Source organism: Lepidochelys kempii, chromosome 2, assembly GCF_965140285.1.
Source record: "Lepidochelys kempii isolate rLepKem1 chromosome 2, rLepKem1.hap1, whole genome shotgun sequence".
In the NCBI taxonomy this organism is placed as follows: Eukaryota; Metazoa; Chordata; order Testudines; family Cheloniidae; genus Lepidochelys; species Lepidochelys kempii.
The window spans coordinates 118864460-118890719 of record NC_136381.1 but is presented as its reverse complement, the minus strand read 5'-3'; the positions used below and the strand labels follow the sequence as shown (position 1 = coordinate 118890719).

General features: G+C 43.5%; 1 protein-coding gene across 4 annotated transcripts in view; it reads right to left on the bottom strand.

Moving 5' to 3' along the window:
- Positions 1-26260, bottom strand: part of ECI2 (enoyl-CoA delta isomerase 2) — a 63442-nt gene that overhangs the window by 21409 nt on the left and 15773 nt on the right. Inside the window, exons 1-2 of one of the 4 annotated variants that reach the window (XM_073332147.2) lie at positions 23372-23490; positions 1940-2105 (exon numbers count right to left, since the gene is read on the bottom strand). In XM_073332147.2, coding sequence (XP_073188248.1) covers positions 1940-2105; positions 23372-23475 — 270 coding nt within the window. In that variant the 5' untranslated portion in view covers positions 23476-23490. Of the gene's footprint in view, positions 1-1939; positions 2106-23371; positions 23491-26260 lie in introns of those variants that run through there. The other 3 variants (XM_073332149.2, XM_073332146.2, XM_073332150.2) reach the window with 3 other exon arrangements.

The window sequence follows — 26260 nt, the reverse complement described above, 5'->3', positions numbered from 1 at the left end:
TTTAAATATTCAAGATAAGCATATAACTTCTCAGGAACCCGATCTCAATATTGTACAGACTCCAACCATTTTAATGAATTTTAAAAAAACATGCTTTTAAAAGGTGCATTTGTGTATACAGTTTACAAAAATATCGCTGCATGAGATCAATCTTTCTTTAAGAAAAGCACATTACATATACAGGGAGAGAAGTATTTAGACCCCAGAAAAGTAAGTTTACTAGCTTTCTAATGTCAGCTGTTACTGACAATAACATGTAAGGGTCTATCTTTAAAGAGTGTGTGTTCTTGTATTTTATTAAAAGAACAATTAGTTCCTTCAATACAACAAGATAGGGCCCAGACTAACCCCCTAGATTAATCTCTCCTCCCATCCATTTCATGCCAGTGGTCCGCGGACCCCTGGGGGGGTCTGCACACTATTTTCAGTGACCTTTCACAGACCCCTTAGACTAAAGTTTCAGATCCCAGAAAAGGCATTTCATTTTTCTGATCAAAAGTATGGGAATACCTCCATCTGCAAGTCAAAACCTGGAAGTGGTGTTGTTACCATAGAGGTCCACAGTTTAACACCCTTTCTCACGCTGCGTCAAATGCCAGGCCGAGCACGTGCAACATTTATAGTTGAATTCTGTTCAGCCAGTTTTCAGTCTAAGACTTCTATGGTAGGGGACATGGACCACAGGATCCGCACCTCTATTTGAATGAATTTTTTTAGGGGTCCACAAATGAGAAAAAAAAAAAAAAAGGTTGAAAACCACTGCTTCGTACCATTACAAAAAGATTCCTTTAGGGTAGTAAGACCCACCCCACTATAGAGGGCTTGCATAATGCCCTCTGTCACATTGTCCACTTTAAGCCTTAGTAATAAATAATACAATGGGCTGAAACCTAAGTTCCTCTAAGCTGCACGGCTGTGCAGCAGCCTATCAAGTACCATGCAGGCACTCAGGGCTGCAGCGAGGAGGTGCAAAGGCGCCTCTCCTGCAGCTCCAGCCCCAGAGCTGCTGTGGCCAGGGAGAGGCACCTCTCCCACCCAGCCCAGGTTCCGCTGCGATGAGAGAAGACTCAGGGGAGTCTTCTCTCCCAGCTGTGGCCCTGGGGCAACCTGCACCCCAAACCCCTCATCCCCAGCCCAGAGCCTGCACCCCCAGCTGGAGCCCTCACCCCCCATGCATCGCAACCTTCTGCCCCGGCCCTGAACCCCTCATTCCCAGCCCACAGCCCATACCCCCAGCTGGAGCCCTCACCCCCTTGAACCTCAACCCTCTGCCCCAGCCCTGAGCCCCCTCATCTGCAGCCCCACCCTTGAGCCCGCACCGCCAGCTGGAGCCCTTAGCCCCCAGATCCCTCCCACACGCCGAACCCCTCAGCCCCACCCCTACCACATATCACCTCCATATTGGTTCACATAACAAAATTAATTTCACACATGCCTGGGAAAAATTAGAGGAAACATTGGTTGAAACTATAATCATTTCACACAAACTACGTGGTGGATTAATTTTGAGTAATTTTTTACCTCAGAAATAAATTCTGTACAAATATAGGACCTGTACAACTGCTAAAAGGGAATTAATTGGATTCTATTTCTTCTTGTGCATCAACAATTCCACACACACTCCCAGTCCAAATCAGACACACCTCACATCACACTGACGGTAATGGAATGGTACAGGTGTCATTGAGGGCATAATATGACTCACAAACCAGTTACTGGTGATTATTCATGAGGTGAGAAGAACTCTGCTGGACTCTCAGAGCTCAGGCTGAGTTGGCAGAGCTGTCATTTATTCAAAAACAATTTAAAAGCATTTTTGAAATGCAATGAAGTTGCTCAGACACAAAATGTAGAACCCTATAATGCCTTTTAAGAAGAATTCTTTTACAGTCACTTTTCAGACTATAGCCACAATTTAAACAAAAATTGTCTGACCTACCTGTTTAAACAATGCGTAGAGCTTCAACTTTACTTCATTACCAGGGTCCTCCTTCAAAAGCTTCAGCTGATCTTTGGCCTTTTCAAAATCTTCCTGACTGACTCGCATGACAGCTCCAGTCGTGTGCAGCTGAATTACAGGAAAACAGACAGCATGCACTGTCCTACTAGAAGGAAAACAAATATCTACTTATAGTTAGCTGTTTTGTCTGCTGTAACTATAAATGTTGTTTTTCAAGATGTTTAATGTTTGCCTTTAAAAAAACATATTCACAGGGCCACAAGTAAATGTTCCAAAAAAACCCAACCAACCACCCAGTAAATAAGTACAAAAAAAGTTACAAAAAGTCACTGTAGAAGTTTGATGCAACTCGTAGCATAATTAACCTTTGAACAACTAGTACCTAACCCTTTCCTGTACATAAAATAGAGTGCCAGAGATAGGAGTCCACCAGGATGCTGCCAGAAGAGAAAGGGGACAGAGGGAGAAAGTTATGTGATCAGGTGCCAGCCAAGCTGCAAAACACCAATCAGTTGCACGGGAGGCAAATTGATGTTTGTTTTTACCTATAAATCCATAACTCCACTGATTCAATCTATTCTGGCTGGACTGGAGAACACAATGGAAAAAAAAAAAGATTGTTAATGTGTTCAATGTAGTGTATACAGTAGAACCTCAGGTACGAACACTTCAGGAATTGAAGTTCTTTGTGACTCTGAAATGTTCATAACTATGAACAAAACGTTATGGCCATTCTTTCAAAAGTTTACAACTGAACATTGACTTAATACAGCTTTGAAACTTTACTTTGCAGAAGAAAAATGCTGCTTTTAACAAATATAGAAAGAGTTTCCTTATCTTGCCAATTTTTTTTAAATCTCCCCTTTATTTTTTTAATAGTTTAGGTTTAACACTGTATTGTATGTGCATTTGTGTGTGTGGGGGGGGGAGGGGGTCTCTGTTGTTGCTTGATTGTGTGTACTTCCAATTCCAAATAAGGTGTGTGGTTGATCAGTCAGTTTGTAAGTCTGAGGTTTTACTGTATTTAGTTTACAAGCTACATAAGTCTAAAAAAAAAAATCTCTTGTAGTCACTGTAATTTTTTATAAACTCCTCAAGTCCAAATATATCTAACATCAGATACTGAAGTCTATTCGTCTGTTTCTTCTCTATGAAGACCGGGAATCAAGAGTAATTCCAGTGAGGGTTGTGGAGTTGCACCACTTTTCTACATTGGTGTAAGAGAAGAATCAGTCCCAAAATGTTCTATTGACATTTGGGACTACAGCTGGTCAAAATATTGGACTAAAGTTTTTCATCAGAAAATGCAGTTTTTTGTCATAATTGAAAAATGTTTTGCAGGAATGTAGCGATTTCAATTAAATCTTTTCTGTGGAAAAGGGTTGAAACTAATCATTTTGACTCATTTCATTTTTGATTTCACTTCTACATTCTAATAATTTTCACTTATACAGCTGATATTTTATCTACTATAATATTATCAAAAGTGTGTCAAGGTTTCTGAATAAAAAATTTTCTGCATTTCTGTTTTGTGAAAAAAAAAATTGACTTTTTGTTCCAATTAAAGAAGGAAACAAATTTTACAATGTCAGTATTTCTCACAGAATGGAAATTCCATTTTCTAACCAGCTCCAGTTGGGACATTAACAGGTAAACATTTTCCAGGTCTTAATTTCATATCATTCTTAGTCATTCTGTTAGTACTTACAGTACAAAAACATTCTTTTGCAGATCAGATCCATAGCAAGTAAACTCACCCTTTTTTCCTATACGTATAGACAGTCAGAATCTTAAAGAAATCTAGGAATAATGCCTTTCCAGGATGTTGCATAATGCAATATCCAACCCCCTTGATTGCTATATCCATCTTATATAAAAGATATTTTATGTTATTAAGCATGAAACAGAAAAAAATTACAGGCAAAGCATGCAAAGAATACTATTAAAACATTGGATTATAGTGCTTCTCCATGAGATGCAGTTATAAAGCTCCAGAGTCATCTTGTACTAACATTTATAAGGGCTATCAGAATTTCTATTTAGCTACAGCCCTTCTGGGACACTATCATTAACATTAGCATTGTTGAATTTTAAATTTCTGGTGTTTCTTCCTTTTTTGGGCCACTGAGTTTGTGTGTAGGTGGAGCAACATACCCTTCATCAGTAACACGGAGAAAATGGTGACACTCAGCCTTGCATGTTATTACAAATTGATGTAACTCATAATTGGCTCCAAAAGCCTGAGTTAAAAAAAAAAAAGCACCAATAAGTCATGCAATATGACATCAGAAGAACCACCATGTCACAGGAAGCAAAAAGAGTCAAGCCTTTTATATGAGCTAACCAACCGTACTGCATTGATAGAATCACAGAATATCAGGGTTGGAAGGGACCTCAGGTGGTCATCTAGTCCAACCCCCTGCTCAAAGCAGGACCAATCCCCAGCTAACTCATCCCAGCCAGGGCTTTGTCAAGCCTGACCTTAAAAACGTCAAAGGAAGGAGATTCCACCACCTCCCTAGGTAACGCATTCCAGTGTTTCACCACCCTCCTAGTGAAAAAGTTTTTCCTAATATCCAACCTAAACCTCCCGCACTGCAGCTTCAGACCATTACTCCTTGTTCTGTCATCTGCTACCACTGAGAACAGTCTAGAGGCATCCTCTTTGGAACCTCCTTTCAGGTAGTTGAAAGCAGCTATCAAATCCCCCCTCATTCTTCTCTTCCGCAGACTAAACAATCCCAGTTCCCTCAGCCTCTCCTCATAAGTCATGTGTTCCAGTCCCCTAATCATTTTTGTTGCCCTTTGCTGGATGTTTTCCAATTTTTCCACATCCTTCTTGTAGTGTGGGGCCCAAAACTGGACACAGTACTCCAGATGAGGCCTCACCAATGTCGAATAGAGGGGAACGATCATGTTAAACGATCTGATTCGTTAAACTGTGTGTCATGTAGTCTTTCCAAGGCTAGGTAGTGGGGAAAAAAGAGAGTATCTGAGATTCTGTTGCAAGGTACCACCCATGTATTCAGCATCAAATAAGCTTTGGGGTTTGTCAAGTTAGAAATTTTCATCTTTAGTAAGCACGAAAAGAGGCAGTTGGATGGCAAAGAAATAACTGAAGAACAGCAGGAAGATTCCTTCCAATAGGTCTAGACTCAGAGCTACTGGCACCCTAGTGTTACATTGAGTCCTATCTTACCCAAAAACTTCAAAAAGTTACTAGATAGACCAATCACTTGTATTACTATTATGTCACTTTCTATCCTTCCTTTTGTGCCACTCTTTCATTATACTTTTAAAAATCTTTTCCCCCTCACTTGTATCTCAACTTTCTGTAGACCATTTGTGATTTGGTCCCTACTATGTGCCTACTCTCCCTATGTCTCTTGAGGGAATTTTCCCATGAAGAAGTGGCTGTAACAGGGTAGCTCACACATAAGGGTTGGACTGCTGGGGTAGCCAATCCTGCTCAGAATGTGACACACTTGGGAGAGATCAGGGTGATTGCCCTATAGACAGCAGCAGCAGGCTACAATGAAGAGGAGAGAAACTTGGGAAAATGGTAGAGAGATTGTAGAGTGTGGGACAGGCTCCTGCAGGGAAGACCTTGAGGCCAACTGAACTGTGACAGACACTGACTGAGAGAAGGGTTTGGGCCTGGAAACCAGAAAGCTGAGAGGCTGATGAGGTTCAGCCAGGTAATGTCTGGGAGTACTGGGCCCCCAGCTCCTAATACAGACCCTGACTGGGAGATGAGTTTGGGGGCCTGGAAGCCAAAGGGCTGAGTTCTATCCAGGTTAAGCCCAACAGACTTAGAATTGCTCTCGGAAAAAGGGCTGGGGACTCCCTACCTAAGGGAGAGCATGAATGAACTTCAGTAGCGGCAGTATGTAAGGACTCTATAAATGGGACCCCAGGATGGGAATGTTTTAATTACTGTTAGGTGGAGTTGAAGTGAAGTGGAGAAATTGGTAGCAGGAGACCCCAGAGTGTTCTCTGGCCATGAGGGGGTGGTCAGGAGGTGGCTGGCCCTGTTACAAGGGCCACAATCAATTCTCAAGATCGGAATGCTACTGTATTTTATAGGATTTCAGTAAAATACTATATTTTTAAAAGATGCAAATGAAGACAAAAATTGGCCAGCGGCACACACTGAGAGGCAGGGAGGAGGCCGATTGGGGGCTGCCGTGGGTGCTCAGCACCCACCATTTTTTCCCCGTGGGTGCTCCATCCCCAGAGTACCCACGGAGTCAGCACCTATGTGAAGCATATATGCAGACCTAATAATGAACCTAATCAGAAACATCAGACTAGATCCTGTATACCTTTTCTCACCCTACTGAAGCCAGCAAGATACTCCTCAGGATGAATAGAAGTATCATAATGTGACCTGTAGAAATCAATGGCAAAATTCAATCCTGCTCCCAATGGAGTAAATGTGAGTCCAAAGGGAGGGAGAGAAAGCGTTTGCCTCTGCTCTTCCTTCCTATCTTTTAACACCACTTTAGCATACAGAAAACTGTATTGTTGTTTGTTTAAAGTTTTCAGCTTTTACTGTGCTTCCCCTGCTGGTAGTCATTTCCCCCCAATTACAGTTCGCTTTCTCGTGCAGCAGCAATGGACTCAACGTCTCAGCACAGCTGAACAAACAGATAAGTTACCATGGAGGCTGCTCAGTCAGTAGAAACAAAGTGGATGAGGCAGAGAAGAAGAGTCTAGGATCTGAACTCACCAACCTAGACAAAGCTGTAATTTTTCACTGGCACTATTGCCAAATACAATTTGCATTTGGCCAGTTGTATTTTCTCAACATGAAAGATCACTGTCCTTGGGCATCAACACCAGAACCTTTAATATCCATGCTGACAATCACTTCAACTATAGTGCCTTGTCACAGACTTAAAGTCCTCCTACTCACTCGTGATCTCTTATGAACTATCCATCTTTCCACTCACTTTGACCTCTCTCTGTCAAATGCCTCTTATCCTAGAAAACATTTGAACATAAAGCCTCTAACTGGGCTCACATCAGTTCTACAGCTAGTAGCATCTGTCCATTTAGCTAATGACTGACACTACTTGTCACACTTACAGCACGGCAAGCCCTTCCCTCACCCTGTAGAAGGCTGTTTAAAATAACAGCCTCCCATTATGATGTAAAACTAGCTTCACATTGGTGTAAATAAATTTTATACGTTTAAAAACTAAAACATTAATAAAATATTTAAATGTTAACTCTCCGGGTTTTTTTTAAGCAGGCCGGCCATTTGCTCAGAAACATTAAATATGTGGTCTAAATGAAATTACTATAAGGTGGGTGTACAACTGGTTGAAAGACCGTACTCAAAAAGCAGTTATCAATGGTTTGCTGTCAAACTGGGAGGGTGTATTTGGGGTGGTCCCACAGTAGTCAGTCCTTAGTCCGGTACTAGTCACTATTTTCATTAATGACTTGGATAATGGAGTACAAAGGATGATTATAAAATATGCAGATGACACCAAACTGGGAGGGATTGCAAGTACTTTGGAGGACATGTTTAAAATTCAAAATGACCTTCACAAATTGGAGAATTGGTCTGAATTTAACCAGATGAAATTCAATAAAGACAAGTGAAAAGTACTTCACATAGGAAGGAAAAAAATCAAAAGCACAACTACAAAATGAGGAGTAACTGTCTAAGTGGTAATACTGCTGAAAAGGATCTGGGCGTTATAATGGACCACAAACTGAATATGAGGAGTCAATGTGATGCAGCTGCAAAAAAAGGCTAATGTGATTCTGGGATATATTAACAGGAGTATTGTATACAAGACAAGAGGTAGCTGTCCCGCTCTACTTAGCACTGGTGAGGCCCCAGCTGGACTACTGTGTCTAATTCTGGGCACCACACTTTAGGAAGGATGGGGGCAACTTAAAAAGAATTCAGAGAAGATTGACAAAAATGATAAAAGGTTTACAAAACCTGACCTCTGAGGACAGGTTTAAACATGCCCAATTTTTGTGTTTTGAGAAAAGAAAACTGGGGTGCAACCTCATAAGTCTTCCAATATGTGAAGGGATGTTATAAAGAGCGTGGTGATCAATTGTTCTCCATGTCCACTGAAAGTAGGACAAAAAAGCAAGGGGCTTAATCTGCAGCAAGGGAGATTTAGTTTAGCTATTAGGGAAAACCTTCTCATTATAAGGGTAGTTAAGCTCTGGAATAGGCTTCCATCACAGGAAGCATTTAAAAACAAGTTGGAGAAAACACTTGGTCTTGCCAGAGCACAGAGAACTTGATGATTTTCTTAAGGTCCCTTCCAGTCCTACATTTCTCTGATTTTCCACTCGGAAGGTGACTCTTCATGGTGTCCCGCTAGGCTTCTTGACTGGAATGAAAGTCACCCAAGTAATTTCAAACAGCTAATGATGCATGCCTAGTGCCTGCCACACCCAATTTCTGAATGACGCTAGCCCAGGGATGGGTAAACTATGACTTGGGGGCTGCATCCATCCCTTTAGACATTTTAATCTAGCCCTCAAGCTCCCACCAGGGAGCAGGGTCCGGGGGTTGCCCTGCTCTGGCGCTCCAGTCAGGGAGCGGGGTTGGGGACTTGCCCCGCTCCATGCGGCTCCCAGAACCAGTGGCATGTCCTCACTCTGGTTCCTACATGTAGAGGCAACCAAGGGGCTTGGCACGCTACCACTGCCCCAAGCACTGCCCCCACAGTTCCCATCGGCCAAGAACCATGGCCAATGGGAGCTGCAGGGGTGGCGCCTGTGGATGGAGCAGTGTGCAGAACTGCCTGGCCGCGCCTCTGCGTAGGAGCCGGAGTAGGGGGAACAAGCCACTGCTTCTAGGAGCTGCTTGAGGTAAGCGCCGCCCGGAGCCTGCACTCCTGACCCCCTCCCATGCCCCAACTCCCTGCCCCAGCCCTGATCCCTCTTGTGCCCTCCAAACCCCTCGGTCCCAGCCCGAAGCACCCTCCTACACCCCAAGCACTCATCCCCAGCACCACCCCAGAGCCTGCACCCCAACCCCCAATTATGTGAGCATTCATGGCCCGCCATACAATTTCCATACCCAGATGTGGCCCTTGGGCCAAAAAGTTTGCCCACCCCTGCTATAAACCATCCAGTGGAGTCACCTTGCCTAGCTTAGGTAAGTCTACAGGCACAGAGAGTGCTCCCAAAACAAGAAACTATGTATCCTCCCTTATTTGCACCACTAAATGTTGCAATGCAAGCGTGTGGGTTACATATACAGTATTATCATCATATACCATGTTAAAGATGATCAATAGGTCCTCTACCACTTACCTACTACTTTAGAATAAATTATGTAGCATGACTAGGGCCCTACCAAATTAATGGCCATGAAAAACGCATCATGGACCGTGAAATCTGGTTTCCCCCCATGAAATCTGGTCTTTTTGTGTGCTTTTACCTGATACCTGTGGTCACCAACCCGTCGATCACAAATGACTGGTTGATCCTTGGGACTCTCTCAGTTGACTGTGATCTCTGGCCAGGCAGCGCAGCAGGGGCCACCTGCCATGGCCCCATGCCGCTCCCGGAAGCGGTCAGTACGCCTCCGCAGCCCCGGGGGGAGGGAGCGGTCTCCATGCGCTGCTCCTGCCTGCAAGCATCCCCCCCACAGCTCCCATTGGCTGGGAATGGGGAACTGTGGCCAATGGGAGCTTTCGGGGTGGTGCATGCAGAGAACTGCAGCGCGCGGAGCCATGTGCCCCCTGGCCCTTCCAGGGGCCACAAGGGCGTGTTGGCCCCTTCTGGGAGTGGCATGGAGCCGTGGCAGGCAGGGAGCCTGCCTTAGCCTTGCTGCGCAGCTGACCAAGCTAAGTGCTGCCCAGTGGGAGGCCAGACCCCAACCTTGAGCCCCTCCTGCACTCCAAGCCCTTGCCCCAGCCCTGAGCCCCCTCCCAGAGCCAGCAGCACCCCATGCCTCCTCCTGCACCACGAACCTCCTCCTCCACCCCAGGCCCCTGCCCTCAGTCCTCTCCCAGAGCCAGCACCCCAACCCCCTGCCCCAGGCTCAGCCCAAAGCCCCATCTCACACTGCAAACCCCCCAGCCCAGAGCCTGCACCCCCTCCTGAACCCCAACCCTTTGATCCAGCCTGGTGAAAGTGAGTGAGGGTGAGGGAGAGCAAGCAATGGGGGGGGCGGGAGGATGGAGTGACTGGGGCAGGGTAGATCCTGGTTTGCCCTTCAATTCAAAAAGTTCAAAAAAACCACTGCCCTATACTATACAGATTTCCAGGGAGAGGCCTATGTTTCTCAAATTGGGAGTCCTGACCCAAAAGAGAGCCGTGGAAAGGGGTGGGGGTCACAGTATTGCCACCCTTACTTCTGCGCTGCCTTCAGAGCTGGATGGCTGGAGAGCAGCAGCTGTTGGCTGGTCGCCCAGCTCTGAAGGCAATAGCCTGCTCGCAGCACTGCAGAAGTAGGTGTGGTATTGCCACCCTTACTTCTGCGCTGCTGCCTTTAGAGCTGTATGGCCGGAGAGTGGCGGCTGCTGACTGAGGACCCAGCTCTGCAGGCAGCAGCGCAGAAGTAAGAGTGGCAGTACCATACTAGGCCATCCTTACTTCTGTGCTGCTGCTGGCCACAGCGCTGCCTTTAGAGCTGGGCTCCCAGCCAAGCCGCCCAGCTCTGAAGGCAGTGCTGTCCCCAGCAGCAGCACAGAAGTAAGGGCAGTGGTACCGCAACCTCGCCTACAATAAACTTGCGACCTCCCCTCCCCCCGAACTCTTTTTTAGGTCAGGACCCCTACAGTTACAACACTGTGACATTTCCAATTTAAATAGCTGAAATTATGAAATTTACAATTTTGAAAATCCTATGACTGTGAAATTGATCAAAATGGACAGTGAATTTGTTAGGGCCCTATGAGGTATGAACAAATTATTGGTTACTTACTATGCAGAGGGGGAGGAGAACCACCACCGAATGGGAATATTTCTCTTATCAAATAGCTATGTGTGTTACTGATATTTTGTGTTTTAAAGTCTCTTTCTGGGACTAAGTATAAGAAATGCCACAGTACAGCAGTGAAGAGTATAATGTCAATGACGGTCCTAGAAGGCACACGATCTATCCTAGGTACCCCATGAGTTTCTAATCTACTATGTCCTGAATAATGTAATTAACTATTTGTTTAGGAAGAAAAATTGCATGTTGCTTTCTGGGACATTTACAGAGACATTAATTAAGGCTTGCTTTACAGAAGATATATATATATCCACCAAGTAGATTTCCAAGGCCTAAGAAAAAAAATAAGAGGGACAGCCCCAATTATTTCTGGGTTTTTTGTTTTGGTTTTTTTGTAGTTCCAAATCAGTTTAGCACAGGCTACTAAGCAGCAGTCACTCAGTTTTTCTGTTTTCTAGAAAATACACAAGTACTTAACTGCTATGCAAAATAAGTATATAAACAAACTCGATTCGGTCGTTTGGATAGCAGGAGACACATTTTGGAGAAAAGTTTCAGAGTAGCTGCTGTGTTAGTCTGTATCCGCAAAAAGAATAGGAGTACTTGTGGCACCTTAGAGACTAACAAATTTATTTGAGCATAAGCTTTCGTGGGCTACAGCTCACTTCACTGGATGCATGGAGTGGAAAATACAGTAGGACGATTTTATATACACAGAGAACATGAAACAGTGGGTGTTAACTGATCACTCTTGTTATAGTGTGCATGGTAAGGTGAGCTACTACCAGAAGGAGAGAAAAAAAAACACCTTTTGTAGTGATAATCAAGATGGGCCATTTCCAGCAGTTGACAAGTACGTGTGAGGAACAGTAGGGGGAAAAATAAACATGGGGTCTCTTTCACTGGAGAATTTTGTTTCCCAGTAATAGGTTCTCTTTTCAATTGAGTATCTCAGACTTGACAAAGAGTTGCCATTAAACCAAATATAAGACCATCAAAAATATATATATATACACACACATATACATACACACACACACTCTTTCTATGAAATAATGTCTTTTCCTTACACAATCCAAAATCCTGAAGACAGATCATGTTCCATGGGCTTTTAATTTTGGTAGTAATATAAAAATTCTGTTTCAGAGATATAGCATGTTACAAACTGCATCTCCATTTTGGCTTGCCAAGCTGAATGCGACAAAGTGCTACAGTCATTTGTATGTTAGTTGTTTTGAGCTTTTTCCCTGCATCTCTTAACACATGGCATTAGTGAGTAAGTGGGGAAACTAGTCTTCATAATATGGTAACTACTTTTTCAGTCTTTTCCTGCTGCGCTTGCGCTGTGTGTGACAATGCATCATAAAATATGCCAATACTCCAGGATGCCAACCAGAATTGTAATTTTCTAAAGGCTACAAGGGTGTTAACTCAATCCAGAGAGCGTTCAAAAGGCCTGCCACAGCATGAGCAACTATTTCACTGAGAAACTGCTGGCAAATTGAAAAAAAAGGAATAATTATCTGCATGGGAGTTCCATACTAGCAACTCTCCCTGCTGCTAGAACAGAACCTCACGTGTGAACACAGAGTATCTCAGAAACTGCTAACATGGCCCACTTCCTGCCTGCTTGGCAGAGCTATCAGTGATGAGGGGAAATGCTTGCTAGTGCTGTAGGAGTTGAGCATTTTTTAAAAACGCGTTTGTTTTTTCCCTCCCATTCCTCTTTCCTCCAGGAGTTATTGTGAGATCAGAGAAGGAAAGGGGACTGGGGGAGGAGCATCATGCTCCCACTACCTTACCATCAATTTATTTGCTCAGGAGAGACAAAAAGACTAAGGCTATGTCTACACTACCGTGTATGTCACCCATAAGTTACAAGCAACATAAGTTACACCGATCTAAGCACCGGTGTCAACAGTGCTATGTCGCCAGGAGTAGCTTTCCTGCTGACAGAGCTATTGCCATTCATTGGGATGGATTAAATTGACAGGAGAGCTCTCTGTCAGTTTAGAGCAGCTACACTAGATAATCTACTGTAAACTCTCTAGTGTAGCCATAGCCTCAGTTCAGGGGATGAGGAGGAGTGCTGGGTGGCTGCCCTGATGCAGCAATCAATTCAGAAAAGGAAGGGATGCTAGGAGTTAGAATCAGTATTTGAAATAAAACTATTTCCATAGGAAAATAAAAGAAAATAAATGTCTTACACGGAGAGGCAGATTCAATCTGAGAAACTGATTTCACTTTAACTTTCTAAGGCCTCATGAGTAATCAAGTGAAACTCTAACAAAAGGATTTTAAAAATGGATTAAAAGGTTGATAGCCACTCTTAAAAAGTGTCAAATGACTATGAACAAGTCATTAACTATGCCTTTAGTACACAATTTCCCTGAAAGGCTGAACAAACAGTTTTGCTAAAGCCTTTCACTATCCGCCTGCAGAATTTTGTACATTCAATACATTTACAATAACTCTGAAGTATATTTTTGCTTAGCAATAGACATGCTATACACGCTGTCCTTGCAACAACAAACAGCACCATCCAGGAAAAGAACACTTTGTTACATTCTCTCAGCCAGTCTTTTTTTTTCTCCCAGCCAGTCTCTAACATGCCCACGAGCCACTCAGCAGTAGGGGGGAGGCCAATTACTATATTTATTGGAGACTCAATATAGAGCACACATAACAGCACAGTCTAAAATGAAAGGGCCTCACCACAAGAGCTCGAGGGACTAGCCAGTTAGACACTAGTTCTTCCCCTCATTCACCCTTCTCAGGTTTTGTTTTGTTTTAAAAGGAGCCATTCTGTTTCTTCTAGGAGGGTAAATTCACAGCGGGATATCATAGTGCATAATCTCATTGTAGATAATCCTATCAGAATAATAGCATGCCTGCAGGACAATCCCATCAGTATATTCTCAAGTGGAAAGGAGTGCCTCTTTTCAGTCTGTAGTAGGGTTGGCCTCCACAATGCTCACTTGTGGCTTGTTGTAGCACTATTCATCCTCCTTGCTTTCCTTCCAGGTCATCAGTAGTCATACAAAGCAGCCACCTCCCATGTGGCCTGATGCTGTCAGGACTAAATCATGTCAAAGTTCCTCTGTTTTTGGAGTATCTAAGTTACAAAACAAATATAATAAAACCAGAAAGGAAAACTGACTGTTCCAGTTCATGGCTGGATGCAGCCCTGCTATTCAGTCTGTTTTTCTAGCTAACACTCCTCTGGACTCCCTGCTTCAGACCTAGCTTCTCTCAGGGAGGCTGTGACAGGCTGCAGTCTTACTCAGCTTCCTGGCTTCAGCCAGGCTTCTCTTACCAAGTGAGAGCTGAAAATCTGCTCCTTTTCCCAGTCAGCCACCAACTGACCTGGGTTCTCCCCTTTCACCTCCACCCTCTAGACCGGACACCTACTGCAGGTGTGTTAGGACATGGCTGACTGATCCCACAGGCTCTTGTTAAGACCTTCTTGGCCAATGTGAGGTTTGCACTCCCCATTACAGAACTATGCAAGTCTAAATTACATAACAATCAGTCAAAACACCCTATTAAAAAGATTTCAGCAGGAGAGCCATTATGTTAAAAAGTAGCATTTCTCCAGCTGATTTGTTGGTTCATAGCCATCTTGTGACTTTCTTGTCTTGTACTAGAAAATGTAGAGTGGCTACAGAAGGCGTGAGAACCTTCTGCACTGCAGCTCCTGCTGTCTGAAACCTTGTTGTACCTGCCTCACCAACTCTCCCACCTCTTATGAAATCACCTCTTCTCTCCCTCTTAAAATTCTTTCTGCTATTATGTGGGCAACACAGCATGGGGAGTAGGTGAGCAGCACTCAGTGGTGAAAGAACAGGTTTAGAAAAGCTGGACATGCACAAGTCCATGGATCCAGATCTAATGCATCCAAGGGTGCTGAAGGAGTTGGCTGATGCAACTGCAGAGCCATTGGCCATTAGCTTTGAAAATTTGTGGCAAGCGGAGGAGGTCCCGGACGATTGGAAAAAGGAAAATATAGTGCCCATATTTGAAAAAGGGGGAAAAAAACAAAAAAAAAGAGAACCTGGGGAACGACAGACCGGTCAGCCTCACTTCAGTCCTCAGCAAAATCATGGAGCAGATCCTCAGGGAATCCATTTTGAAGCACTTGGAGGAGAGGAAGGTGATCAGGAACAGTCAACATGGATTCACCAAGGGCAAGTCATGTCTGACCAACCTGATTGCCTTCTATGATGAGATAACTAGCTCTGTGCATATGGGGAAAGCAGTGAATGTGAAATATCGTGACTTTAGCAAAGCTTTTGATACAGTCTCCCACAGTATTCTTGCCAGCAAGTTAAAAAAGTATGGATTGGATGAATGGACTATAAGGTGGATAGAAAGCTGGCTAGATTGTCGGGCTCAACAGTCAGTGATCTACGGCTCGATATCTAGTTGGCAGCCGGTATCAAGCGGAGTGCCCCAGGGGTCGGTCCTGGGCCAGTTTTGTTCAACATCTTTATTAGTGATCTGGATGATGGGATTAATTGCACCCTCAGCAAGTTCCCAGATGACACTAAACCGGGGGGAGAGGTAGATACAATGGAGGGTAGGGATAGTGTCCAGAGTGACCTAGACAAATTGGAGTATTGGGCCAAAATAAATCTGATGAGGTTCAACAAGGACACGTGCAGAGTTCTGCACTTAGAAAGGAAGAATCCCATGCACTGCTACAGGCTGTGGGACTGTCTGGCTAAGCAGCAATTCTGCAGAAAAGGACCTGTGGATTACAGTGGACGAGAAGCTGGATATGAGTCAGCAGTGTGCCCTTGTTGCCATGAAGGCCAATGGCATATTGGGCTGTATTAGTGGGAGCGTTGCCAGAAGATCAAGGGAAGTGATTATTCCCCTCTATTCGGCACTGGTGAGGCCACACCTGGAGTATTGCTTCCAGTTTTGGTCCCCTCACTACAGAAGGGATGTGGACAAATTGGAGAGTCCAGCAGAGGGCAATGAAAATGATTAGCGGCCTGGGGCACATGACTTAAGAGGAAAGGCTGAAGAAACTGGGGTTATTTAGTCTGCAGAAGAGAAGAGTGAGGGGGGATTTGATAGCAGCCTTCAATTATCTGAAGGGGGGTTCCAAAGAGGACGGAGCTAGGCTGCTCTCAGTGGTGGCAGATGACAGAACAAGAAGCAATGGTATCAAGTTGCAGTGGGGGAGGTATAGGTTGGATATTAGGAAACAGTATTCACTAGGAAGGTGGTGAAACACTGGGATAGGCTACCTAGGGAGGTGGTGGAATCTCCATCCTTACAGGTTTTCAAGGCCTGGCATGACAAAGCCTTGGCTGGGATGATTTAGTTGGTGCTGGTCCTGCTTTGAGCAGGGGATTGGACTAGATGACCTCCTGAGGTCTCTTCCAACCCTAATATTCTATGATTCTGTGTTTATCTAAAGCATTTTAAGATGCAATCAGTATGAAATACTCATGAAATTACATGCCCTGAATCAGAAGATGGCAGGACCAGAGACCTTGACTTGTGCTAAGCCCCTGACAAACCCTGCTCCTTTAGACTTCAGCAACCAATATATAGCTTTCTCACAGTGGTGATGTGTGGAAGGAGGTAACGCTTAACCATTGCTAAGTGATTGACATAGCTTTTCTGTGACTAGCATCACATAAGACAAAGGCCTTTGTCTTCACTATATTTAAAAAAAGGTGTAAGTAGCTAATTTTAATGTAATTGCAGTAAAATCCTAAAGACGACATGGTACATTGTAGTTTTTGTATGAGTTAGCAGGTAAAGATTATGGGGAGCCTAAGGTTCAATATTTCTTCTAATTGCAATTTATGCCTACTATACCCACGGGCCCTTAACATTTTACATTATACTGTCTTAGTATTAAAATACACAAAATAATGATATGTCTCTTGGCAGATCACAGTGCTGCTTCACCATTGTTAAGGGTGAATTTATTAGCTGCATTTGATAGTTTTCAGATCCAAAGAATAGTTAATAAACATTGAGATATAGTGTAGTATTACAGTCAAAATGAGACTATCCTATATAATGTGCACTTGTTAATATTCTTTAATCACAGCTGTTACAAAGGAAACTGTAATTATTCCCTTCATCACTTTGTATCCCCATGAAAGCCTTCTCTTACACAATTCAAAGTGAACTGGAAAAGAATGAGAATATTAATGACTAAAACTAAGAGGCAAAAGATACTCTTATTTCTTTTATAAGATGCACTTAGGCAAGTTGCAGAGTTTCTAATGTAGATACTTCAAAAATTATTTTCATGAAAAAATTACAAACATGAACATTGGTAGAATAATAATGTATATTATAATAATATAAAACCTGGATTTGTGCTGGAAATGGCCCAACTTGATTATCATACACATTGTAAGGAGAGTGATCACTTTAGATAAGCTATTACCAGCAGGAGAGTGGGGTGTGGGGGGGAAAGAAAACCTTTCGTAGTGGTAAACACCCATTTTTTCATGGTTTGTGTGTATAAAAAGATCTTCTGTACTTTCCACAATATGCATCCGATGCAGTGAGCTGTAGCTCACAAAAGCTTATGCTCAAATAAACTGGTTAGTCTCTAAGGTGCCACAAGTACTCCTTTTCTTAATATAATGTTGTGACTCCCACAAAAAGATTTGGAAGAGCCAACTCTAACAAGTTGCTACGTAATAGTGTCCTGTCTTTTACCTGTAACTTAATACCCAGCTAGAGAGATTTGTGCAAGTATGGATTCGAATTTGATACACTTCAAATACTGTTTATGCTAGAAATCTGAACCATTGATGAAAATGGTTTTCATGGCAGCAATATCCCAGAACTGGTATTGAAAATGGCTCGATTACTAATGTAAACAGGAAAAAATGTTGTCATACCATTTCAGAAAGCGAATCTCAATTATATGTCTACACTGGGAAAATTTACATACATTAAAAAAAAAAACCCTCAGTGCGTCCAGTTCAGTTCCATTGGACTGCCTTTCAACAAATTTAACTAAAATGGTGGTGAAAATGATTCCAGATGCTGAAGTCTTGTGAATTCACCTCTCTTTTCCTACCCTCCAGTTTTAAAAACACATTTACATCCTAACTACCCTCCTGTTCACATTTATTACATAACCAGATTCTTTTTAGGACAGCAAAACTATTTCAGAACCAGCTAAAGATCTAGGACTAAAAAATAACTTTCAGCTTTGTCAATGAATTTCAATAAATACCTGCTTCAAAGCTCATTAACTGTAACAGAAAGGTACTTTTCAATCCATGTTCCAAAACAGATACCTAACTATATAATAGTCAGTTATAAAATGCTGGCTCAGCTACAGAGTTGATGAGACTGCGGTTTGTTTTTCATTGTTTTCATTTGATTTTTAACTGTTACAGGACAATCGTTTCCTACAGAAATGTACACAAACAGCATATTCTCCTGTGCTTCCATATGGATCTAATTTATTAATTTTTTTGTCTGGACAGTAGCTCCGTAATATGGCCTTCACACTTTGTTTAAGCATGCAAATATAAACAGAGTTTTTGCAAACTTGCAGATCCAGTGGAACAGAAAGTAACAGTTCAGTTAAGATAAATTAATGTTAGTACCATTGCAGAAAATCTACCATAGTTTGGCTTCACTAACAGATTTTAACTATTTGTCTCCTTCTGTAGTGCACTGCTGCAGAATTGTTAGGCTAAATATTCAAATCTTGCTGCCCAGTGATCATGTTTCAGGGCACACAATATCTATTGACAAAATGCCCACACACAACCACATTTCCAGCCAAATGACTAGAGGTATTTTACTTTATTTTGTGCTGGATTGCTTAAAGTACATAAAACGCAAGCACAAACAAAACAATGAGCAAGACACTTAATACAATAATAACCAGGACAGTGGAACACAAACATATAAGTATATCCAGAGATTCTCGTAGTCATCATACCATCAGCGAGTTATCTGTTGTTGTCCAACTATTTGTTCTACGATTCTTTAAAGCTTTTTGGAAGACACTTTTAGTCATAAAAGCCATACTGAGTCCATGGTTCTGCAAAAACACACACACACACACACACGCTTCTTTGCAGGATCGGGGCAAATATATGCAAATTAGCTACCTAAAAAGTCTATTTGCAATCATATTAAAGTTTATCTCATGTGTCACTTGACTCATTGTTGATCTTCATTTTAAATGAGAGGCAGGATGAATTTACATTCTCTGGAGGATTAAACCTGGTCTTCTTTTTTTTTTAAAAAAAGTTAATATTAGGGTTCTTGTTGGTTCCCCTTCCCCCCCCTCCCTTTTCTTCTTCTGTGAAGGAATAAACTATATCAACTATTTAGGCAGTGCAAGGGGCAGGACAAAAAATAACATAAGGAGAAAGCAAATATGGCCTACAGACAACAGGAGTCCAGACAACTGGAACAACAGTATCCTAATATGTATAATCACGCAAGAGGGCAGGAAAAAAGTAAGTAATTGTCTACTTACTCAGGTAGCAGGAGGTGGCATAAGTTTGAAATCTTTGTTTTAGTTTTAAAGGTAATTTCTTTCTAACCCTAGGACCCTCTGGTGGACACCAGTGGTGAGAGTAGCTGTCAAGGTGAAGCAGGCGGCCTTCAGAGAAATGCTCACAAACTGGACTCCTGATAACAACAGAGAGAGATAGTGGTTGGCCAAGAGGGATGAGGTGGTCATTGAAGTGAAAGCCTGGGCTTGGGAGGAGTTTGGAAAGACCATGGAGAATGACTACCGAATGGCCTCAAAAGGTGTTCTAGCAAACTGTTCACCTTAGGAGGGGTCAGCGGGACGTTGCCCAGGCTGTTCTCAGCAAGGGTGATGTAACACTGACCTAGACTTGAGGAGATTGTTGAGAGGCAGAAAGAGCACTGTGAGGAACTCCTCAACCTGGTGGACATGCCCTCCTTTCAGGAGGCAGCGCTGGAAACCTCCAGTGAGGTTGGATCTATTACTGTTGTTGAGGTCGCTACGGTGGTAAAGTGCCTTCGTAGTGGTAAGTTAGCAGTGGTGGACGAGATTTGTCCGGAGGTGCTGAAACCACGGGACAATGTTGGGATGTTGTGGTTTACTCACCTCTTCAATCTTGCATGGAAGGTGGGTGCAGTATCTCTGGACTTGCAAACCGGGGTGGTGGTCCCAAGCATTAAGAAAGGAGATGAGAGGGTGTTTCCAACTATTGGGGGATGACATTCCTCAGCCTCCCCCCCAGCAAAGCCTATGCCAGGGTGCTGGAAAGGAGGTTATGCCCATCAGCTGAACCTCGGATTCAGGAGGAACAATGTGGATTCCATCCCAGCCGTGGAACAACGGACCAGCTCTTTGCTCACTCACAGATACCCGAGGGGCCGTGGGAATTTGCTCATCCAGTATCCCTGTTTTGTGGGCCTGGGGAAGGCATATGACCGAATTCCCTGAGATGTCCTATGGGAAGTGCTGCAGGAGTACGAGGTGCCAGCACTACTTTTGCGTGCTATCAGGTCCCGCTATTCTTGGGGTGAGAGCTGTGTTCGTATTCTTGGCATTACGTGGAGTTCATTCAAGATGGGCGTTAGACTTCGCCCAGGGTGCATCTTGTCCCCACTTCTGTATGTAATTTTCCACAGACACAAGATCAAGATGCAACTGACCTCTGGAATGCATCTGGTACAGGAACTAGAAGGTGGCCGTCTCTGCTGTTTGCAGATGATGATGTCCTTCTTACTTCTTCAGACTGTAATCTCTGATGTGCACTCGAACATTTTGCTGCCAGTGTGAAGTGTTGGGATGAGAATCAGCACCTCCAAATTGGAGGTCATGGCCCTCTCCCAGAAGAAAGTGGACGGCTCTCTCCAGGTGATGGGGGAGCAGCTGTCCTCGGTGGAAGAGTTCATTTTGTTCACGAGTGATGGTAAGCAGGAGCGTGGGATCGATGGGCTAATTGGTGTGGTGGTGCTGTACCGATCCATGGTGGTAAAGCAGGAGCTGAGTTCTCATATGCAGCTCTAGGTGTACAGGTCAATCCATGTCCCTGTCCTCGCTTACGGTCATGAAATTTGGGTAATGACCAAAAGGACGAGATCGCAGGTACAAACAGCTGAAATGAGGTTTCTCTGCAAGGTGGCTGGGTTTATTCTCAGAGACAGGATGAAGGGCTCAGCTATTCGGGAGGGCCTTGGAGAAAAGCCTCCACTCCTCCTGATAGAGAGGAGCCTGCTGAGCTGGTTCAGGGCACCCGATAAGGATGCCTCCTAGGAGTCTTCCTTTGGAACTCTACCAGGCACATCCCATTGGGAGGAGGCCCTGAGGCTGACCCAGGACATGCTGGAGGGATTATCTCCCCCCAGCAGGCCTGTGAATGGTGGGGAATCCCTTAGGAGCTGGAACCAGTTGCAGAGGAAAGGGAGGTCCGGTCCTTCCTACTCTCCATGCTGCTGCAACCCTCACCAGGAAAAGCAGGATAAATGAAAAAAGAAAGAAGCAGCAATTTCTTTCATGCTGCCCCCTGCATGGAACAGCCTCCCATTCCCAGTGCTCCCCGTCCTCTTTGAAAGCCTTTTTTTCCTTTCAATTTCTTTGAGAACTCCTTGAGGACATAAATTGTCTAAGTGTTTTATACAGCATTATGTAACCTGAGATGGTCTCTAAAATAAAGTGGACAGTAATTTTTAATGCTACTTATGTTTAGTTTAGGATCTTAAACTGTTTAAACTAATATATGTTTTGCTTTTCCCCCCTCTAGACACGGTAATAAGCAAATCTGAGGTCTATCAAGGCATGTTTTCTGACCTGGATTTGATTATTTTTTATTATTAACCAGCTACATTAAATCAACATTGTTTACCTGTAGGAAGCCTGCTAAGAGAGCTCTGTTTTTAAATGAAGGCAGAAGTCCTGCTGATCACAGAATTTGCATGTTCTCAGTTTCCCCCCATATCTTAAGATGTTCAATCTGCATATTTCAGTTAATTTTTCCACACAGCTTGGAGAGAAAAACTTACAATTTAATGGGCAAGCTACATGAATGACTATACTTTACAGGGCAAAATGCTCTCCTCCCTAATTGAGCTATATACTACAGGCTCTTCAGTTTGTACGTTTTACTGATTAAGGTGCACATTTTAGTTGATGAACTTTCATGTTCTGCTGATCAAACTTCATATTTCCCTGATCATGATCAAAACAAACATTGAGAAAAACGTATAATGTATACATGTATTCTGCTTATGAATTTGCTTATTGAGCACATGTAAGCTTACTGAAGAGACTCCCATTTAAATTGGAAAATTGTTTTAAGTGCTGTTATTACAGGAAGAAGTGACTAAAAATGACATCTTCTAGTTCCACATTTATTCATCAAATTTTATATTGAAGTTTGCCACTTACCAGCTTTAATAAAAACAAAAAGGCAACACAGCAAATTCAACCATGTCTCTTTAAATCAAGCTGTTCTTTCTTCTTCATTCATCCACCCCTAAAAATGAAGGTTCATAGGTGCCAAGTTGTATAATTCCATGTGACACTTTACGCAATGTATTCAATGAGATAATTTACATATTTGAATGTAATTTATATGTAACTACAAACTTCAGCATAAGAAAAATCATATGGATGTAATGTTGGTGAAAGGCAGTGGCTTGACTGCCTTGGTGAATGGAGTCCTCTGTTTATTATTTACAAGACAGCATTAGAGCAAGCTTTTCACACACACACACACACACACACACACACACACACACACACCCCGAAGGCCTCACTTCTTATGGGTAGCGTGTGTATAGGGGGTAGGAGGAGGAGGGAGGTGCTAGTAACTAAGATTGGCAGAGACAGTTCAGTTTCCATGGCTCAGCTTTTCTGCTGAGTATTCTAATTAGCGCAAAGCGTGTGTCAAGGTTCCTTCCCCACTCTGAACTCTAGGGTACAGATGTGGGGACCTGCATGAAAGACCCCCTAAGCTTATTTTTACCAGCTTAGGTTAAAACTTCCCAAGGTGCAAACTATTTTACCTTTTGCCATTGGACTTTATTGCTGCCACCACCAAGTGTCTAACAAACATATAACAGGGAAAGAGCCCGCTTGAAAACGTCTTTCCCCCCAAAATCCTCCCAAACCCTACACCCCCTTTCCTGAGGAAGGCTTGATAAAAATTTGTAAAAAACCTCACCAATTTGTATAGGTGAACACAGACCCAAACCCCTGGATCTTAAGAAAAATGAAAAAGCAATCAGGTTCTTAAAAGAAGAATTTTAATTGAAGAAAAAGTAAAAGAATCACCTCTGTAAAATCAGGATGGTAAATACCTTACAGGGTAATCAGATTCAAAACATAGAGAATCCCTCTAGGCAAAACCTTAAGTTACAAAAAGACACAAAAACAGGAATCTACATTCCATTCAGCACAACTTATTTTATCAGCCATTTAAACAAAACAGAATCGAACGCATATCTAACTAGATTGCTTATTAGCCCTTTACAGAAGTTCTGACCTGCATTCCTGGTCTGGTTCCAGCAAAAGACAACACAGACAGAGAGAATCCTTTGTTTCTCCTCCCGTCCAGCTTTGAAAGCATCTTGTCTCCTCATTGGTCATTTTGGTCAGGTGCCAGCGAGGTTATCCTAGCTTCTTAACCCTTTACAGGTGAAAGGATTTTTCCTCTGGCCAGGAGGGATTTAAATGTGTTTACCCTTCCCTTTTTATTTATGACACACACCCCAAATCACAGATAGGGTGAAACGCTGGCTGTGATTTCTTCCTGGAGCTCTAGGAGAAAACAGAGTTAATAAGACACATGCACCTCTAAATATACGACCAAGTATATAAAGACTAACAATATTTTCCACATCTCAAGGACGATTTTAAACAGTTGATTCTGGGAAACTTTCATGGGAGAGTGCATCAGCCACTTTGTTACAAGCTCCTGAGATGTGTTGGATGTCGAAATCAAAAGCTTGGAGAGCTAAACTCCACCGAATAAGTTTTTTGTTATTTCCCGTGGCAGTATGAAGCCACTGTCGCGCAGCATGGTCGGTTTGCAGGTGGAAACGCCGTCCCCAAACATATGGGTGTAGCTTTTCCAGAACGTACACAATAGCGTAACATTCTTTTTCACTGACTGACAGGTTGCTTTCCCTCTCAGACAGCTTCTTGCTGAGAAACACTACAGGGTAGAATTCTTGATCCGGTCCTTCCTGCATTAAAACTGCTCCCACACCACGCTTGGACGCATCTGTGGTTACTAGGTACGGTTTGTCAAAGTCTGGGGCCCATAGCACAGGGTCAGACATACGTGTCGCTTTAAGCTGGTTAAAGGCCTTCTGACACTCTTCGGTCCACTGAACGGCATTTGGCTGTTTCTTTTTGGTTAGGTCTGTCAGTGGCGCAACAATTTGGCTGTATTGTGGTATAAATCGCCTGTACAAATTGCAGTACAAATATCCGGCCAAACCTAAGAAGGATTGGACCTGTTTCTTTGACTTTGGGACAGGCCACTTTTGGATAGCATCCACTTTGGCCTGTAGAGGGTTGATAGTTCCTTGACCCACCTGGTGTCCAAGGTAAGTCACTCTGTTTAGACCTATTTGACACTTCTTAGCCTTAACAGTTAGTCCTGCCTCCCTTATGCGCTCAAAGACTTTTTGTAGATGTTCCAGGTGTTCTGCCCAGGAATCCGAAAATATGGCCACATCGTCAAGGTGTGACTGCATATTCTCCTAATCCCGCTAGGAGACCATCTACAAGTCTTTGGAAGGTGGCGGGTGCATTCCGCAGCCTGAAAGGGAGTACAATAAATCCATACAGCCCGAGATGTGTGGTGAAGGCTGACCTTTCCTTGGCGGATTCATCTAGCAGTACCTTCCAGTACCCCTTGGTCAAGTCCAAGGTAGAGATGAACTGGGCCCTTCCCAGTTTCTCTAATAGGTCATCTGTGCATGGCATTGGATAGTTGTCTGGGCGAGTTACAGCATTTAGCTTACGGCAGTCCATGTAAAAACGTATCTCCCCATCTGGTTTGGGAACTAGAACCACTGGAGATGCCCATGCACTGCCAGAAGGGCAGATTACACCCATCTGTAGCATGTCCTCGATCTCCCGTTCTATAGCAGTTTTAGCTTGAGGAGACACCCGGTAAGGTTGTACTTTAATTGGGTGAGCATTACCTGTATCAACGGAGTGGTATGCCCGTTCAGTTAGTCCTGGGATGGCTGAGAACATCGGCATGTAGTTAGTGCACAGCTCATTGATCTGCTGTCGCTGCATACGCCCAAGGGTCAGGGAGAGGTTCACCTCTTCCACGCCACGAGCACTTTTCCCCTCATAGTAGACACCGTCAGGCCACTTTTGGATTTATGACAGCATGCTAGTGAGTTTGTGATGTGGGAGTGAGAATTGAGACCCACCAAATTTCTCATATAGATTCCAAATAGCCATTAGATGGAAACAATTTTTAATCCCTACTGAATCTAGCCTAGCCTAGCTCTAACTGTTGACTTACAAATGAGAAGCTCTGTAGTTCCTTAGCTATGCATAAGGACATCCAGACCCAAGTATGTACTAATGTTACACCTTCAACAACAAGACTTGCTTTCTGGAAAGATAAGTTTACTACATCAAGTTCTGGAGCTTCCACAAGCAAGATCTCCCACCATATGCTGCTTTCCTGTAAACAAAGTCTGCAGTCAAAGTCCCCACCCTATTCAGCTGCGATTAATCAAAGTGCAAATATGCAACCTTTTCAGCCCCCTTGTGCATATTATGATACAGTCTTTAATTACATGTTCACATACTATTGTTTCCCCAGCCACCCTGGGATGGAGCATCCACCCCACACCAGCATGTAAGGGGTGAACAGACCCCTAGGAAGGCTGCACAGGAAGGAGCCAATAGGAGAGACACTGTGAGGAACAGCCAATCCAGGCCAAGCAGGACCATATAAGAAGAGCCACAGGGGCGAGCAGAATCAGTTGCTACTGGGAGCCTAAGCAATGAGAATCATAGAATCATAGAATATCAGGGTTGGAAGGGACCTCAGGAGGTCATCTAGTCCAACCCCCTGCTCAAAGCAGGACCGATCCCCAATTAAATCATCCCAGCCAGGGCTTTGTCAAGCCTGACCTTAAAACTTCTAAGAAAGGAGATTCCACCACCTCCCTAGGTAAGGCATTCCAGTGTTTCACCACCGTCCTAGTGAAAAAGTTTTTCCTAATATCCAACCTAAACCTCCCTCCCCACTGCAACTTGAAACCATTACTCCTTGTTCTGTCATCTGCTACCACTGAGAACAGTCTAGAGCCATCCTCTTTGGAACCCCCTTTCAGGTAGTTGAAAGCAGCTATCAAATCCCCCCTCGTTCTTCTCTTCCGTAGACTAAACATCC